The sequence below is a fragment of the Alosa pseudoharengus genome, unplaced genomic scaffold, assembly GCF_046254945.1.
Source record: "Alosa pseudoharengus isolate Yale_2024_CS ecotype anadromous, Long Island Sound unplaced genomic scaffold, YU_APseudo_1.1 YU_APseudo_1.1_scf_5, whole genome shotgun sequence".
In the NCBI taxonomy this organism is placed as follows: Eukaryota; Metazoa; Chordata; class Actinopteri; order Clupeiformes; family Clupeidae; genus Alosa; species Alosa pseudoharengus.
In genome coordinates this window covers 8,030,761-8,049,953 of record NW_027468837.1, presented here as the reverse complement: position 1 = coordinate 8,049,953, position 19,193 = coordinate 8,030,761, and the positions used below count along the sequence as shown (strand labels likewise).

General features: G+C 42.7%; 2 protein-coding genes across 7 annotated transcripts; one reads left to right on the top strand and one right to left on the bottom strand.

Annotated features, from left to right (window-relative positions):
- Window positions 1–2,302: 2,302 nt before the first annotated feature.
- Window positions 2,303–7,687, top strand: LOC143104532 (cell division cycle-associated protein 7-like). Its single transcript, XM_076268630.1, has 9 exons — window positions 2,303–2,311; window positions 2,401–2,526; window positions 5,133–5,486; window positions 5,632–5,715; window positions 6,018–6,167; window positions 6,447–6,590; window positions 6,674–6,823; window positions 7,387–7,523; window positions 7,639–7,687. The coding sequence occupies exons 1-9, from the start codon at window positions 2,303–2,305 to the stop codon at window positions 7,685–7,687; spliced, it is 1,203 nt and encodes a 400-aa protein (XP_076124745.1).
- A 1,033-nt stretch (window positions 7,688–8,720) lies between these two features.
- sp1 (sp1 transcription factor) lies at window positions 8,721–17,542 on the bottom strand. 6 transcript variants are annotated; one of them, XM_076267439.1, is made up of 6 exons: window positions 17,270–17,542; window positions 16,232–16,311; window positions 14,153–15,536; window positions 12,039–12,183; window positions 11,492–11,688; window positions 8,721–11,139 (listed from the first exon to the last, which is right to left on the bottom strand). In XM_076267439.1, the coding sequence occupies exons 1-6, from the start codon at window positions 17,277–17,279 to the stop codon at window positions 10,841–10,843; spliced, it is 2,115 nt and encodes a 704-aa protein (XP_076123554.1). In that variant the 5' UTR covers window positions 17,280–17,542; the 3' UTR covers window positions 8,721–10,840. The 6 variants fall into 6 exon arrangements, with proteins under 6 accessions (XP_076123554.1, XP_076123555.1, XP_076123558.1 ...); XM_076267440.1 differs by having other exon boundaries at window positions 11,492–11,685; XM_076267443.1 differs by lacking the exon at window positions 17,270–17,542 and adding an exon at window positions 16,810–17,260.
- Between the last annotated feature and the right edge of the window lie 1,651 nt (window positions 17,543–19,193).

Here is a 19,193-nt window from a genome sequence, read left to right as displayed (position 1 = left end):
CAGCAATGACTGAACCTATTTCCAACACACATTACAGTATATACAACATCAGTGCCCTATATGTAATTCTGTAATTCAGCAGATAGGGTCCATTGTAGGACTGATGCTATATATATATATATATATATATATATATATATATATATATATATATATATATATATATATATATATATATATATATATATATATATATATATATATATATATATATAAGGTTATATGACTTAGCAGACGCTTTTGTCCAACAGAGAAAAGTTTCAAAATGTTGGTAATTATTTAAACAATTAAACAATAATGTCAATGCAATATCGATGATTAATAGCCTAATGAAAATAAACAAATACCAATGATTTTCTTTTCTTTTGATTTTTAAATTCGAAACGAAAATTTAAAATCGACCTTATTTCTGTATTTTTTAAAAACGAAATAGGAAATGTCCTCTTGTTTTTGTATTGAATATTAAACTTTGTATCCCCACGACCGAAATCCAAAATCCGCACAACAATAATGTCAAATCGGCTTTCACTTTTTCATTTAGCCTATTCCCGCTAGGCTGTCCTACATTGAAACCTATGACATTTTAATTAGAGACATGTTTGTAAACAAGCTAACTTAGTCAGACATCTGTTGCCTCAACTAGGAGCAAGAGGAGGGGAGGCTTAGAACGCAGAGTTCACTGGCCTAGCATGAGGCACGAACATAATGTAGCCTACCCTAGGCCTATTTGGGCTCCTCTGTTCTGTATGCGCGACTATAGCCTACCGTTGCCTGTATTATGTTGGTAAAAGAGAATTGTAATGGAGAAAGAATCGAGAATGAGCTGTCCTTGCATTGGGGGGGGGGGGGGGCTTAGTAGCCAGCTCTATGACCAAGTAGGCTACTTATTTGCTTATGGTTATGGTAATAGTATTTCGCAGACGCTTCTGTTCAAAGTGACATACGACTAATTTATATTTATATTCATATTGTAGGCCTAACAACTGAGGCGACAAGGTTCAAATCAGTAGGCCTACATTTATTGGGTCAGGAGCGGGGAACACAGACAGGTCGAAAAATCATTATAGAACACACAAGGCTATAGTCACTAACACATGCACAAGTGTTAAGCTAAGCCTGTCTACAAAACATAGCCTAATAAATGCATGATGTCGATTGTCCTTTCAGTGACATTTACCCTCTTTCTTCGAAGGGTGCACGCAACCTTAATCCCACTCCCTACTATGCAGCACACCTGGGACATAAATTACTTATCGATCAAAACGAGAAGCTTGGAATGTTCTGGCGATTTTTTTCTATGTGCAGATCACTCTCCTTCAACATCACAATCTTGCTCCCTTTGGTGAACATAGGCTAGCAATTATCCATTCGGACAGTGGCAAAAAATTGCTGTCAGCATGCAGTAGGCCTAGTGAATGTGGCGTGCGTGGTGCGGTAGCCTCGCGTGCCTGGGTTTTCATTTTTAACATGAATAATGACTAATTGAAATTACAATATTGAAATTCAAACCCTCATTGTATATTGGATTATTTTTTCAACAAAATGCTTCAATATTTGTATTTTATTTTTCTCTGGGAAGTACTGTTTTAGGTAAAGGTCTTCAAATCCGTTTTTTGATCACTGTTTCAACCTTGAAAATTAAATGAATAGAAGGTACACGGACCTTAGTAGCCAACATAAACATTCAAATAGTATTAAAACACAGTTTCAATGCAGATAGTCTCTCATGTTTTCATTCTCACTGGTTTAATTAGTGCGATCACTGGCACCAACACCAAATCTTAAATGTAGGTCTACCTATACCTATAAAATAACCTACTGATGAAATTGGGACACGCACACTCACCAGCAAAGAGGGCTGCGCAAATCAAAAAACGCATAGCCGTGAAAATCCAAGTCCTCTCTGTTGCTGCAGATACGATTTTGATCGCAACACTGAACAAGTGAAGTGATTCAAAAAGACAAACAATTCAACCACCCGCGTTCAAAGAGATGGGAATGACCTCGGAGTTTCCCACCCATAACTCCTCCAGCCACGCACCTGCAGTCTGAAACCACACATGCTCGCGGGCCGGACCATAGCCTACTGATAAAATGGACACAACTGTTCAAAGGCACAGACTGCTTGCAGATGTATTTACCGTAAATGGGAACGGTTCAATTGCCAATTCCAATACGCGTACGCTCTCTTTGATAGGCCAAGGCGCTGATCCAATTAAAGGGCTTCATAAGCATGTGCGCCGAGTTGGCGGATACTCACTTTCGCTGAGCAGTGGTAAAGCCACATACCTGGAGCGGCAGTATGGAAAATGTAAACCTCATATTTCGTAGGCCATTTGACTGCCGTTTGTTATTAGGTTTGCACTGTCTGTTATCTCACATTTGTTTGTTCCTTTGCAGAATGAACCTCTGGGAATGTCCTCCCTCTCTAAAGGGATTGCCGATATCTTTGCTGAAGAATCCGAAAACGACAAAACATTTCATGGCTTTTCAGACAGTGAAATTGGTGAATTTTGTGATGTTAAGGTTGGTAGTTGATGTTTTTGCAGTCTTTGTTGCTGTTGCAAAGTGAATGATTGATTTGTAAGCAATATCAGATGCGTAGGCTATCAAATTATCAAATTGCCAGTAGGCCTATACTCTGCTTTATGGTGTGGTAGCCAAATGAGGACGTTGTAGAATGAAGACCAGTTAATTCATTGGTAGCCTAGGTGCCATTCCGACTACGTCAGGCTAATTAATTGGTATTTTAACAATTTGTTTAGTTTTTTTTCTAGCTCCATGATCTCACCTCTTAGTGTAAATTGTATTCTGGCTTATATGTCTTTGACTTTGCAACATTTTTCATTGAAAAAGTTGCTAAAATAAGTGTTCAGTTTGGTGAACCTATAGGAGGGCTTTACCTTGTGTTGGCATGATGGCATTGTTGGACTCTTTCTCTCCACTGTCCCATCTACTACAGTCTATCGCACCTGCTGTTCAACACTTCTCTCGGTTCTAGTTCTTTCTTTTAAACAGGCAAGGGTTACACACCTTTGCTAAAAAAAGTAGGCCTATACCTAATCCAACTGATGTGAAGAACTACAGACCTGTCTCCCTTCCTCCTTTCTTGTCAAAGGTTTTGGAGAAGGTGGTCTTCAAGCAAGTATGTGACTTCCTTTATCAGAATAACCTACTAGACCCTATGCAGTCTGGTTTCAAGAGTGGTCAGACAGGGGCAGCCGTGGCCTACTGGTTAACACTTCGGACCTGAAACCGGAGGGTTGCCAGTTTGAACCCCGACCAGTAGGCACGGCTGAAGTGCCCTTGAGCAAGGCACCTAACCCCTCACTGCTCCCCGAGCGCCGCTGTTGATGCAGGCAGCTCACTGCACCGGGATTAGTGTGTGCTTCACCTCACTGTGTGTACACTGTGTGCTGTGTGTGTTTCACTAATTCACAGATTGGGATAAATGCAGACACCAAATTTCCCTCATGGGATCAAAAGAGTATATACTTATACTTCTACTGAAACTGCTTATCTGTCTGTGACTGAAGCATTTAGAGTAGCTAAGTCCTCTGCTCAGTCATCAGTATTAATTCTACTAGATGTATCTGCCTTTGATAGTGTTAACCATGACATTCTCCTTTCTACACTATCTGAACTGGGAATTTCTGGGAAAGCTCTTGACTGGTTTGAATTTTACCTTAAAGGCCGTTCTTGGCAAGGACTGATATCAAAGTCTTATGACCTCACCACAGGTGTGCCCCAGGGATCAGTATTAGGGCCCCTGCTTTTCTCTATTTACATCATTTCCTTAGGTCAGACCATTCACTCCATTAGATTTGACTATCATTGTGGATGACACTCAACTTTACTTATCTTTCCCACCTGAGGACTCAAGAGTTTCACATCGGATTTCTGCATGCCTTAAAGATATTTCAGTCCGGATGAAATATGGTCACCTTCAGCTTAATCTCTCAAAAACTGAGCTTTTGGAAACAGTCATGTGATCCATTGCTAGCACTCTGATTAGATGATCTCAAAACGTTGCCCATAAGTGTCCAAATCATTCAGATAGAAATTCTGTTGCCCAACCTCAATGGGAGAGTGTCGCTCAGCAACATTGGCCAAGATGCATCACCTTACGGTAGAAAAATGTGTGCGTGTTTGCACAGGCTTTTGGGGTGGGGGAGGTGCTCAGTGTTTGTCTCAGCCAAGGGGTCCTTGGGCTGAAAAAGGTTAAAGACCCCTGGCCTAATCTAAAGCAGTGACCCATGCACACTAAATGTGTTAATATTGGGCAAACAAATTCACTACTAGGCTAGCAGCAAGTGACTGCAGTCAGGTTAGGTGCTAGTCATACTTAGATTAGCTTAGCCTACAAAGTCATCTAAAGTCTAAATGATGCTGGAGGTGTCACTCAATTTAATAACAATATACAACATTGTTCAAATTTATTCACAATTTATATAAATATAATGTGTTATTTATTACACATTATATTTAAAATGTTTCCTATTACCTGATGTGGAATATATCTAAGGAACATTTATGGCATTTACATCGACTTTACCGTTACATGTCTGTGCTGGCCTGGTGTTGCCAGACTTATGCCTCAGCTTTGACTGGATCAACATTACATTAAATAATTCATGATTAAAGGAACATGGATGGAAGAAAAAAAATATTGTGTTGCCAATGTATTACTACAACATTTAAGTTGTTGGTTCATGCTGTTGCCAGTTGATTAGGTAATTATATTGCTTTTCCGTGCTCTGACCTTGGAGAGGCTGAAACTATATAGCAGTTAGGTTCCCATTTTCATTTGTCTTGAAGAATGAATGTATATCAGACAAGACCTAGTCACAAAATTGCATTGTGGGTAGAGCTCGAACAGTTAGTTATTGCATCAATTATTGCCGTTTTCGTGTACCTGTCTCCTGGCAGATGCATTATGGGTAGGTTAAAGTTACTGTTGTAACATGGTTCCATTTGCTGCTTGTGGCTGATGCTCTTGTAAAACAGTTTATTTATTTATTTATTTATTTATTTATTATTATTATTATTATTATTATTATTATTATTATTATTATGTGTGATGGAGAGCCATTGTACTGCCATTGCAGTGTAATAATTTATCTCTTCTACAGGGCTCTGACAGTGATGAGCCAGACTCCGAGAGGTTCTCTCCCAAGAAACCCCCCGGTCAGCGTTTCACCCTGAGGGTGGCCTTGCGCCCACGTGGACCCTCTCCTCCCAATCGTGAAGTGGAGGAGGAAGAGGAGTGGGAGGAGAAGGAAGAAGATAGGGAGGCCAAGAAAAGAGGAAGGCGTAGGATCAAGCCTTTGAAGCCTGTGAAGACTGAAAAAAGTGTCACATTTGAGGTGAAGGAGGAGAAACCTGTTGTCCAGCAGCCGAAATCTCCCCATTCATCTGAATCTGAATCAGAGGGCACCTCTTTCCTCGAGAAAAGAGCTAAGAACATAAAAGCAAACAAAGCAATGGTAATCACACAAGTTACACAGGCCAAATGCAGAATAAAATAAGAATATCTTGTACATATTTCAGTGTGATGTCGCTACATTTTGAAACGGTTAAGTTGTGCGCAAAGTGTGATGGAAGTGTTTTTTTTCCCCCTCCCCTCTCTAGTTGGCCCAGCTGTTTGCAGATTTACAAAAGATGCCTGGAGAGCTTCTGAAAGCTAAACCGAGCCGCAAGAAGGAACCCCGTTCTGTAAGTAGGGTGTGCATAGGTTGAGATATGAGCTTGCATGCAGTAGCCTGAAAAGTTGTTGGTTCAATTCCTGGCTTCCACCGTTGAGCAAGGCACTTCACCCCAAGTTGCTTTGGGGAGAATGGCCCTTGTTATTTAATTGACATATGAAAGTCACTTTGGATAAAAGCATCTGCAAAAAGAATAAATGCAAATGTATGATACTGTAAACATAATATAGGAGCCATTATGCACTGCTGCTGATACTAGTTTTCTCTTGGGAGGATGTGAACCCTAGCCTAACCTTGAGCTTGGCTGTGCAGCGGGCTCCTCGCTCCTCCACGGCTGGGACCCTGGAGCGGCGGAACCCAGAACGCACCTCCCGCCGGCAGACCCGCTCTATGGGTGGACCCACGGAAGTCACAGAGTCTGAGGAAGGCCTGGAGCGGAGTCTAGAAGAGGAGCTAATCAAGGTTATTAGCATTTCCCCAACACTTTAAACTAGGAGCTAATCAAGGTTATTAGCATTTCCCCAACACTTTAAACATGTTGCATGTAAGACAGTGCTGAATAGTTTTTCTGTGTAGAATTATGTAAAGAAGCTATGACCTTGCAGTTAATATGTTAATAAGGTACTTCCAAGATATGCCATACTGTGCGTGTTGGGGGCTAAAAACTGGTGTGTGTGATGTGAGAACTTTTGAGACTGTTTGAGGGCTGCAGGTGTTTAGTCCATGGTGGTCATGTGTTAGGTGCGGGGCACCCCACGCGCTAGAGGTACCCCACGACCCAGCCAGGGCAAACCTCATGTCATTCGCAGAGTGGAAGAGATCACCGAAGATGAGCTTGAGCTTGTGGCAACCAGCTTGACCGAGAAGATCTATAACCGCGAGACGGTGAGTTGCGACTGATGAATAAATGGTCTTGGGTTTGGTTGGACAAATCCTGTTTCAAGCTCTCCTTTCCTCTGCTTCTATAGGGTAGCACGTGTCATCAGTGCCGACAGAAAACTGTGGACACAAAAACGTGCTGTCGCAGCGAGGACTGCCGTGGAATCCAGGGACAGTTCTGCGGCCCATGTCTTCGTAACCGCTATGGAGAGGATATCCGCACTGCTCTGCTTGACCCGGTGTGGACCACTTTATTTATTTATATATTTATTTATTTATGTATGTATTTATTTATTTATTTAATTTTATTTACACCCCCCCCCACACACACACACAACTCATTGATAAAGTGGTTGACCTTAAGTAAAATGTCAAAGCCACTTGATGCACTGAGCTGATAGACCCAGCCATCATGACACTTTGGCAAAGTGTTGTAGTAGATTCCACTAGTGTCCTCAAAGCCTCAGTTTACACAATTGGCTGATTCTATATAAATGGCATCACAGGCTCACCCTAATGGCATTTTATGCAGACCTCATCCATAGTTCATTTTTATCATTTTATCAATCTGGTATTCCTTCAAGTATTCAGCGTTCATGGCCACAGGCCCTTTGCCATTCTGAGAACTTTGGCATTGAATGACCACAGATACTATCACTTAAGGCTCAATTAAAAATCCTAGTTGCTGGTGACATAATAAACTAATGGTTTTCTTTTTGTTACAAAGATTCTAGGCACGTTTGAACTTGCAGTTAAAGTGGCCATTTGATGGCTGATGGATCTTGTGTCTTTGTTTACACAGGAATGGAAGTGTCCACCGTGTCGTGGCATTTGTAACTGCAGCTTCTGTCGTCAGCGAGATGGGCGCTGCCCCACTGGCATTCTGTTTCCACTGGCACAGTACCACGGCTTCTCCGATGTGCACTCGTATCTCACCAGGTGGGACTCCAATCGATTACTTCCATTTGTTGGCTTGTTTTCTACATGCATTGCGTATAGTTTAAAGCAGGCTTAGATTCTATTGACCTAACAGTTACTTTCTATTCCATTGCAGCCTTCGTAACAAAATAAAGGCTGGAGAAGACTCTGCTGATGATGTGTAGGGAGTCACTGACCACCAGAGGGTACCCTTATTCAGTGCACATTTTACAGTAGGAAACTGTTCCACAAGTAACCTTAAACCAGTCACTTCATGTTCATGTTGGCAGGTTGTTGAAGCGTTTTAACCAGTAATGGTATTTTTGTTTTTGTGTTTTGAAATAAACTATTTGAATTCTCAACTCGGCCTGATTAATTTGAATAATTAATGTAAGAAATAATGAAAATTCTATAATTATCTTATTATTTTAGTATTTCTCATTGTGGCTTCTCACTAAGACATTGGCGTGGGGATGTTAAAGCTTGGGCCAATGCTAATTGCTTCCAATGAAGCTTCCCTGGTGTCCCACTGATTTTGGCACTCCTTGCAGCTTCTTGGTGCGCTGTACTGTTCCAAACAAAATCCACCTCCCACTCAACTATGGGACCTAGCTACTTGTGTCGGTAGTTTATATCAGGAATGTTCGTTTTTAAATTATGGACATGAGCCAGAAGGTGATTTTTCTTATACAATACTTCAAATGACCCTAACAAAAGCCTAAAGTGTCATCACAGGGAAACATCAGTGCCTTCTAGGCGTGAGACTGACTACTTCTGATGTTGTAATATTTATTATTGCAGATGTTTTGCATTACTGTTTTAAGCTCCATTTCCTGTGAACATAATGTAGCATTGATCATTTCAGGACAAACCCCATAGCAATGATTGCAACATCACACTAAGAATGCTGCAATTGCACCATAAGCCCCAAGAAACTTGTGCGTGTGGATGTATCAAATCATTGGATGTAGCTTAAATGTTATTCTGTTGCTTTAAGTGGCTTTGGATAAATGCATCTCTCAAGTGAGTAAATGTATCAGTTATGGTTACATCAGATAGTTAGATTATAATACATGTCAGGGATATGTGTGTGTATTCAAAACAAATCCTGAAGTTTTGCAGTTAGCCTCCATATACTGTGTAGAGATGAATGCAGTAACAGCATCAGGGCACTGGACAAGACCATAATAAGGATGTTAACAAAAACAAATAAAGCCCTTGGAATTCATTATTTTAATCCAGACATTGGCATTTGTAGCAGTAATATTCACAAGGTACAAAAACCAAATCCCTTGCATAAAAAAAGTTCATACATGTGGTTGTCCTTTGGGGAGGGGGAGGGAAACTGCCCTTGTAGCAAAAACACTGATTTTACTGTTTTACAAACTATCCAAGAACAGTGTATTCCAGCTGCAAACAGACCAACCCAATACAAAAATACAAAGAAATGAAGAGATAAGATGGAAAACCGAAAAACACATCTCCTTACAGTGAACCTTAGTCAGAGCTTGAGAAACACTTCAAGGGCTACTGACTAATGTGATGCTGACAGGCACCTCCTTACTACTTAGGGATGAATCGCCATGACGATAGAAAAACGTGCATGGTCTTCCTTCACTGCTAGTGTTGAAAAGTTTGATTTAGTAGAGACACAGTGTAAGACAGCATTTTAGGCTGGACAAAAAAGGCCCATCCTTGTCTGTAGCAAATATAAAAGCAAAAAAATATATAAAATACGGGCACAGACAAGGGTGATGTAACATTGCTGACACTTAGCACCGATATAGAATGAGGTCTCAGCAAATTATTGCTATTGTTCTACTCCATGATGGTACATTCTATATCAGGGTGAGCATGTCGGACACGGTGAAGCAGCTGTTTGAAATACGAACTAAAGATGACTCACTAGAAGCAGGAAGCCACTTCGTCCCCTCTATAGAGGTCCGGGTGATTTCGGTTGCGACAAAACTCTGGACAACAGACACGGATGTGGGTTTCTTTGAAAATTAAGGAAAGTCATGGTGTTCAAATTCTTGCCCCTGAGAATCCATCTACCACCTGATAGAAAACGGACCTTTGGTTTGTATATGTCACAAAAATCTGAACAGACTTCTTAAGAAAAACAAATGTTTGTCTTTGTGCTCTTTTGATTCTTGTGATTTGAGTGAAGATGATGTTAGGAAAACACACATAGTAATACATTTTACCACAGAAATGGAAACTCTTCATGAGGTTCTACATTATTACAAAGTAAAAGTGGGTTAGGCAGATCTGGACTGTACTGAATGCAATACATAGTTCTATTTAGAACACTCTGTTTAGTTTACAAATGTATTCTCAGAAAGAAGAAAAAAAAAAAACTACATTTATATAAAAATGATAATAATTAAGGTTAAGATCTGATTGTATGAGACAGACAACACACAACAAAAGGCAATTTCAGGTGATCATACAAGTTGATCCTTCCTATGGTAATTTGTAGTCTTCAGAGTTTAGAAAAAATATAATTTATGTACAAAAACACTATCAAAAGTATTTTTTGCTATGATAAGTTATCAAAGCATGATGGCTTGTGAGTGTACCTATCATTCATGTAAAAAAAAAAAACATACATATAATCCCCACAAGGATTTTAGTGTCCTTCCACCCTGCGTAGATAGATTAGTTCTCCTGAAAATGGGGCTTCTGAAGTCACTAGTGACCTAATTCTCCTTCTGTCTGGTGCATAAACTGGCCTTCCAGTGAGAGTGGTCAGACTGGACGCTCAGAAACAGGCCCTCGCAGTGCTGCACTGGGGTCAAGAGATATACTGGACATGGGGCTGGCGGCCCGGTCCAAGCGGGACACATCGCGCCCAGACAGTCGGCAGCCGTAACCTGAGAGAGAAAGGGAGAGCACTGCCAACTCTGGAGGCTGGCGTAGTGTGTGCATATGTACACGTGTGTGTGTGTGTATGTCTGTCTGTCTCTGTGTTTGTGTGTGTGTGTGTGTGTGTTTAAGGGCACCACACCTTCCCACAAACACCAGTTACAAAGTGTTCGGAGTTCTGGCGAGTCAGAACATTGTGCTACGGAGAAGCATTTTCTTCCCTTGACGCAAAAAAGTGTGTTGCAGTCTCTTCCCGAGCCCAATCACTTCCACTGTGACCCTCTGTCCCTTGCTGACCTCATCCATATCATTGCATGGTTCTACAAGAACACCTGTGCCTATTGCTATTCCAAGACATCGTTCCTTACTGAAAAATCCCTCCTACCTACCCACCCACCCCGCCCACCTCCATGCCCAGCTCAGTCTCCTTTGCCCTCTTGATTCAGTCCGTTGCCCCGTCCCCCTGTGGCTCAGTAGCCGTTACTGTTCATGTTCAGCGAGTGGATGTCCGTCACCTGCATGACGTTAATGCCGCTGCTCGCTAGCCTGGCGATGCCCTCAGGCGACAGAGTCTCCATGGTGATGAGTGTGGGTTGGTCGGCTTGCGCGCCGTTGTCCGAGGCGACAGGGGCGGGAGAGGCGGAGTCGGACGTGGGCTGGCCGCCTGCTGGGGCGCCCTTCTTATTCAAGTGGGTCTTGATGTGCTTGGAGAGGTGGTCACTGCGCATGAAGCGCTTGGGACATTCTGGACAGGAGAACTTCTTCTCACCTGCCAAGGAAATGCACAGGTACTGAGGTTAACAACAGAGACGAAGGGGTCTAGACATCACACATGTCAGAAGCGTATTTTACATATACATCGAGATGAGCTATGAGACAAAAGTTCACACTCGGTATCATGTTTCAACACACTTTAGGTCAAGATCACACCGAAATTCTCCTTTAAGTAAGAAATTGTACCCGCGTAGTTTGGTGTGAAAATGCGTAGTTGCTACGCAAAATGCGTACAGGTTGGCAGGTCTGTGTGTGTATAGAACACTCCAATGAAAATATGGCCCATTTGAATATGTTCCACTGCTCTAGTATACAAGTGTAGCTGCTGCACATCTAGAGACACTCACCAGTGTGGGTGCGCTTGTGTCGTTGCAGCTCATCCGAGCGGGTGAAGCGCTTGCCACAGAAGGACCAGGAGCAGACAAACGGCCTCTCGCCCGTGTGCCAGCGCAGATGGGCGCGCAGGTGTGACGTCTTGCCGTACACCTTGTTGCAGCCAGGGATGTGGCAGATGTGCTGCTTCTTCTTGGTGGGGTCGCTACTGCTGGACCACGACAGATGGAGAAAGATCAGAAGAAGTGAGTCTGACAGACAGAATGTGCAGACTTGCAGAAAGAAAACTTGCAGGCCTTAGCTAGAGTTAAGCCCATTGTTATTTATAACCATGCCAATTTTGATGTACTAGAAAACACTTTTTTTATTCTTTCCTTTTTATCTCAAACACAATGAATCACCATTTATTTTGTATTTTACTTGTCATTTCCATACAGAAGACATTTATTTGTTAAATAAAAATCACTATAAATCAATATTTGGCATGAGTATGAATCATTCAGAGCTTATCTACACATGATATGGAGTACATGGAGTCTTTTCCGTATGTTCATGACGTACCGGCCCTCCCCATCCTTGCAGTAGGGACAAGTGCAGGCTTCTCGGCGTGTGCGTCTGTTGGGGGTGGGGCTGGTCTCCAGGCTCTCTTCCAGAGCCGCGTCATCCATGCTGTCGTTGCCAGTTGCAGTCTGCATAATCTGCTCTCCTGCACAACAGAAGGGAACATCAGATCCATGCTTTTCAGGAGGGTTTGAGCGCTGACTCTTAAAGGTACACTATGCAAGTTTAGGTATTTTTGGCTTCCTCTAGAGTCACATTATATTTATATTTTACTCTGCTGTTGTAAATAGCAAACTTCTCGTGATTGTCCCCCAAGTACACAATAAAAATATGCTTTTGTTGTGGAGGTGAAGGATTAACAACAGGGACAAACTATCTCCAAAGAGCTATATCTACTGACAAGGTAATGTTTCACGATTCTCGTGAGATTTGTCAGGCCTCCATTCTTGTAGTTGCATGGCTGGTTTTCTCGGTAGCTACTCGCTACGTCTATTCTGTATACGTCTATGCTGCATAACAAGTTCATTTACTATCAAATTGGCTTCGTAAAGGTTATATTAAGATGAAAATCTTGCATAGTGTACCTTTAAGTTTAGATTTAACACAACAACAAAGTTTCAAATATCGAGAATGCAGTGAGGCAAGTGGACTTCCACTTTCTTAACTGTTACTTTTTTAATAGCATAAAACAAGATAAAAATCACCAGAACACAATATGGTAAGCAAGGAAGTTGAGAAATGACTCACAGCTTACCCTGGCTTTGAGTGCAACATACCTCGCTAACCCACTAATCGAGATTCGTAGTATACCCCACAGATCACAAAAAAAGTGAAACCAAACTTGTCAATCTACCTTGGGATTTGGATTAGCTCCAACATTTTAATAGACTCTTGGCCAATAGTAGACCGCTCTACCACACTTCATGCAAATTAAGCTGACAGCATGGTACTTTCTAACTGCAATTTCACTACCACGGGGAAAAAAAAAAAAAAAAAAAGTCATCTGAAATGTAAAAACCAACTGGTTCAAAGACTCAAAGTAAACCACAAACGAGTAATACACTGGAGCTTTCAGTTTCCATCATAGAAACTATTAATAGTCCATTATCTACTATATTCCTTTTCAGTAGCATTTCTGTCACTCGCAGGAAGTGGCCTCCTTTCCCCTGGACCGTGCAGGAAGGAACTCTGTGACGCAGCGTCACACATGAATAAGCACCACTAATCAGGCTAACAACTCGGCTGTCCTTTATATGTGCTTGCTTGTTTGGCTTCTCAAGGAGGAAATAACCAAACAACAGATAAACATGGGTGGCATAGCACAGGCGTGGTCACACCCATCAGCCCGCGTCCAGTACGCAGCCGTGGAGACGGTTGTGGACAGGCCTTGCCTGATAAGCCCTGTTCTGGGTGGGTGGGGTGGAGTTGCATTTTCCTTACAGAATAAACGAGTCAAAACACAGACATATGACCAAAAAAGCCAACACACAATTGGTGCTTGAGACACAGATACACCCTCTCTCCCCCTTTTCCTCGTATGAAAAACACAAAGGTCATGCTGACACTTGCACAAGCAAACCTCCGCTTCAACTAGCCAAACCAGTATGGTAAGCAACACCAAACAGGAAGTAGGTTCCTTTCTTTTCAACAGATTGCAATTTTAGAAGGTTCAGCTCAACTCCCTGTCATTGCCAAACTAACCACATCTAACGTATTAAATGCTGTGTAGTATGAGGAATGTTAGGAGGGTAGTACAGCCACACATGAACATTACCTTCATATTATCCATCAGATTAGCCAGTTTTACAACTTCCAGTGCAAGTAGCACAACTATGTTCCAATGATTAATATGATTAACACATGGTATCCATTACGTAAGAAGGGCATCTTACAGGCTAAAACATTTAAAAAAGTTAAAACCTATTGATCATTGAATTTACAAGCAGCAGAAAAAAACTCTTTTACCTCGACAAATAAAACAAACACTTTTCTAGATAGAATTTGCTTGGATATAAATATAGGCCAGCAAACAAAAGTGACCTAACTGTCCAGTAACTAATGACTAACTGAAAAACACACGGCAAGCATTTATTAACCACTCTCCCAGGACTGACCTGCTGTGTTGGCGATGGCGATAGGAACCCCTTGCAACTGGTGCATCTGCAGCCCTGTGTTGCCCAGTGGGTTCAGGTTAATGGTCTGCAGGCCCTGCAAGCCCTGCAGGCTCTGCAGCTGCACCGTGTTGCCCGTCTGCGTCTGTGCCAGCTGCGGGATGGACTGCACGGGCGCCAGTGTGATCTGAGCCCCTCCCGGGTTCTGGAGCTGGATGGTCTGCCAGCTGACTTGGCCGTTGGGCCCCACCGTGCGCAACAGGATGGGCCCACTGTTGGGGATGGCCTGGATCTGCAGGTTCTGGAGGCCGTCCTGAGTGATGGTCGGTGTGGCAAACATCTGGCCCCCTGCTGTTGTCATCGTGCCTGGATGGATGGCCTGGAGCGTCTGGGCTCCCTGGAGGATCTGCTGGGGCTGGATGAGGATCTGCTGCTGCTGGGGCTGTTGTTGTTGTTGTTGCTGCTGTTGTTGTTGCTGTTGTTGCTGCTGCTGCTGCTGTTGTTGACCATCTCTGTTATCAGGCTGGATGGGTACACCTCCTGTTGCATTCTGGAAGGTTCCAGTGACTACTGTGTTAGTGCTCTGAGCCTGCGTTGCTATCCCATACGAGATGGTAGGCTGGGCAGAGGTGGTGGTGCTGGAGGTGGTATAGTATGTTGACCCGACGGACGACACTGTGGGTTGCTGCTGCATCAACTGTTGGTTGCTGCCTCCGGCTCCACCTCCCCCATCTCCCCCGCCTGTAGAGGACATTCCAGTACTCACTGGCAGGAGGGTAATGTTGCCGTTGAGCGACAATGGCATGTTGGCCAGAAACTGTGTCTGATTGGGCAGTACCGAGTTGCCCAGGCCCAGGTTCTGGAGGGGTATAGCTTGCTGAATGAGCCCTGGCATAGTGAGGATGTTACCTGCAGCCCCAGGTCTGTTGGTGGCGGCAATGAGCTGCTGACCACCATTGGGAGAGGACACCAGCTGAAACTGGCCAGCCCCCAACGCCGAAGGGTCCTGCTGGGTCTGAGCAAGCTGCAGCTGCTGGCCATCCACAGTCTGAAACTGGGGTATGACTTGGTACTGGATGTTGGGCATCATACCAGAGAGGGTGGTAAGCACCTGTTGGCCCTGCACAGACGGGGCCATGACATACTGATGCTGAGGCTGCTGCTGCTGTACTGTGGCTCCTGAGGACACCACCAGTCTATTCTTCTGATCCTCGGACATGACGCCAGAGACGACTTGCCAGCCGTTGGCAGTGTGTGTGATCTGAGACTGGCTGAGGTCTAACTGCTGGCTTTGCTGCTGGTTTTGCTGGTCAGATGTGGCATCATTCTCATCCATGCGACTGCAGGTAGCTGCTAACAGAGCAAGGGGAGATGGCTGCTGGGAGTCCTGTTAAATGAGAAAAGAAAGAAAAAACGTGGTTGTTGTTTGTTACACTAAGATTAAATGTTTCTTGGAAGAAGAAACACAAAAAGAAGTCACTTAGTAATTTGCAGCATTCAAATTCTACAGGAGATTATTCAGTCACACAGCTCTGATACCGTTGACATTTCTGTTGAATACTTGTGGTAATGGGAGGAGGGACAGAGAAGGAAAGGAGGGAACAAGGCTATTTGGAAATGGGTGGGATCGCAGATTCTTTCTGTCCTCCCAAGCTCCTGCGCCTAACCACACATCCCCTCCCCCACCCCACCCATCTCCCTCCCACCCTTTATTCTACCCTATAAACTCGCTCAGGCGCATGTAGCCACCCCTCCGTGGGCAGCTAGAATGGGCCGCGCAACCCGCATTCAAAGTGCGGGGCTTGACAGGAACACCCCGCATTGCCTCTTTTACCTCCATCGCCGTCCTAACTCCCACCCAAAGACATGTGCGCTAGCAAAACCGACAACAAATGTCATCCGTCACACACCACTTCCAAAAGCTTTCAATTCTAGCTGGAAGCTACCTAGCCGACTCAGTTCTGTTCATTTGAGTATGATTGGCCGCCACCACATCGATCAAACCATTTGAATCACTGATAACGTTAGCTAAAGCACTTTAAGATGATCTAAAAAGTTTGTTTAAAGTGCTACCGAACTCACCTGTCCGGTATTTCTGTTTCGTTTTTGAAGGAAGTCTCCGTCACTTTCCACCAGCGCGGCCATTTCATCTTGCTGTTGCTCTGCGTGAAAACGTAACTTAGCTAGCTAGTAGTAAAAAGGGTCCCTTCGTAAAGACTTTTGTCAAACTTCAACGTGACTAACAAGCATTGGCAGACATTAACACACAGTTGGCTCATTTTTACACAAGGCGTACATGAAAACAGTTTCCTTTAACTCCACTAACTACGAACCAAGTTCAATAAAGTAGTTAGCCCGCTAATTTGGCTGGCAAAATAGTCCATCAATCTGCCTAGATGGCTCCGAACAGCTTGCTAAGGCTAACCGAATATCCTAGCATTGCTAGCTACCAAAGCTGACACGAGCCAAGAATGTCACTCAATCTTGTTGCTTGTAGTTTACCATGGCTTTTCAAACAACTTACCGGGTTCAACCCAGCAAATACTTTATATCAGACTTACTTTCCCAATGTCACGACATTTTTAGTCGACCATAAAATATTTAAATCAAGAAATGAACCATCTTAAAGTGTCTGTCTAACGTTGGCTAACTTAACTTACCTGGTCATTGAACAGTTTGCTAACCAGACCTAACGTTAGCTGTTAAACCAGCACTCCATGTCATCTGTTGCTATTTCAACAACTAACGTTACTTCTGATCCTAGAGCTTAACACAGAGAGGAGTTGTTTGTCATTATATCGCAATCTAAAGTTAAGGTTACAGTAGCATTATCCCACAAGCCATTCCGTAGTAAGGGAAACATTGTAACGTCACTAGTTAAATTAGCCATGTAGCTGCTACAAGCTAAAGGAAATAGCTAACATTACTCATCTCGTTGCAAAACCATTTACTTCACTAAATTAGCGTTATAGCTTAAAAGCTAGCTATTTGGGATTAAGTCCACATCTATACTCACGTACGGTTCATGTATGTATAATCCACAAACACATCAATGGCAAATCTGTAATGTGACAAATGCAGTTCCACAGAAGCTACTAAACTTTTCCAAAATTCACTCACCACCACTCATAGCTTTGAGATGTGGAGTTTCTCGGGCTTCTTCTAGACTGACATCAACTTGCAAACCGCGCAACCGAACTTGACGGCGGCGCGGCGAAGTAGATAGAAGGAAAAGTAAATTCTCCAATAGAAATGCCAATAGTTTAGTTTAGAGCCAATGGAAATCTCTTGTAAGAGATTGTTTTGCTTAAGTACGCTCCGTTGAAGTAGAAGTTCACCTAGAAGTTATATAGAATGTTGGGCGTGAACAAACTACGTGAGGCACAGTAAGCATTTGTACATTCATGCCAAGGCGAACGAAACACCCAATGGTAGCCAAATTCAGAGGCGGATATTTGGGTGGGGTCATCTAAAAGTAGGTTGTGCCATCGTACGTTTGACTAATGTGACGTCGGCGGGAGGGATTTTTGGCGCAAAAGGCGCCATTGATGAATTCATCTCAATTTGAATGTAACATAATATGCCTATAACTAGGTTCTAAAAATAATCTGCTGTTTTTTGTTCCACAGACATAGGTAACAATGTTTCATAGAGCACATTCTATGGTGCATTGCAAGCAAATAGACTAAGGAACATTAACTAGGCAATACTTTGTTTATCTTAAATTGTAGATTGGTAAACCTTATACAAAACTGTAAATTATTCTTTGGGATACTTTATGTTTCATTTGATTGACTGAACCTCAAAATGTTATAGACAACATGATCTCACCAAAATATTCCACCTGTTTGAATGCCTGTTTCTGGGTAGTAGTTAGGACCTATTATTTGAAAACTGGCTTTGGCCAAAAGCATCTGCTAAATACAATAACCATAACTACAACTACAACAATGGATAAAAGAAGAAATATTTAATATTTTAAATGCTCATACTGCATAGTGCTGAATAGTGCTATTATACTAGCAGTGTTTATAGTTTATTCATTCTAATCACATTAAATTATATATCATCCTTTTAGTTAATTGAAAGAAAAAACTTATCCACAACCTTTATTTTTCACAGAAGGCTGACAGGATTGACAGAAGTAACCCTTCTCGGTTAGCTTAATTCTCAAAGAGTGCAGTGTCTGGTGTCTGCAACGTTTACCTGACCCACTTGGGAGTCTCTCATTTTTCTTTTCCTCTCAGTTAAATGTGAAGAACTAGCAGCTGTGAGAAGGGGAGGATGACAGAGCAGTCACATTCATACCAGGGCTGAGACTGTGGACTGGCCACTCCCTATGGTCTGGGGGGCTGGTAGAGGGCTTGACAAACACGGAGGTGGGAGGACTACAGGGCCGTAACTGCCCGGTAAAGGGGTGGGGGGCTGGGTGGGGACAGAATTTTTCGTGTGTGTGTGAGAGAACAGAGAAGGGGGTGCCCGAGGAGCACATGCCGTTTGCATGTAAACACTGAGAGCCACGGCCCAGTTAGGGTGGAGTTCTAGAGCCTCATGCACACCCACCTCTCCCACAGCCCTCCTCTTGGCCACACGCTGCTTGGCTCACAAGAAGACCATAATACTGCTTTTGCAGTGCAAAGAACCCGGGACTGAGAGTGCAGAGATAAAAGCATGACATCTAGCTGCAAAGCAGATAAAATAAAAGTTCTATTAAGGTGCATTCTGCACAGGACAGTATTCACATGGTTATCTGATGAATGTAAAGAGGAACTTGACGTTTTGGGCCAGAATATTTATTTTGTCTAATCTTTCAAGTCTTCATAAAACTACAGGTCAAACATAAAAAATAGGCCTAAGTGAAACAAAGAGTACTAAACTCATTAATAACAAAAAAAGTATACAAAAATATACTTACAACCATTAGCATAACTGAATGACTAAAAATAAAACTTTTGTTTTGATTGAATTAAAAGTTATTAATTCAAATTATTTTTAACTATACTATACTATACTTAATTTTACTATAAATTAGTAAATTACTTCA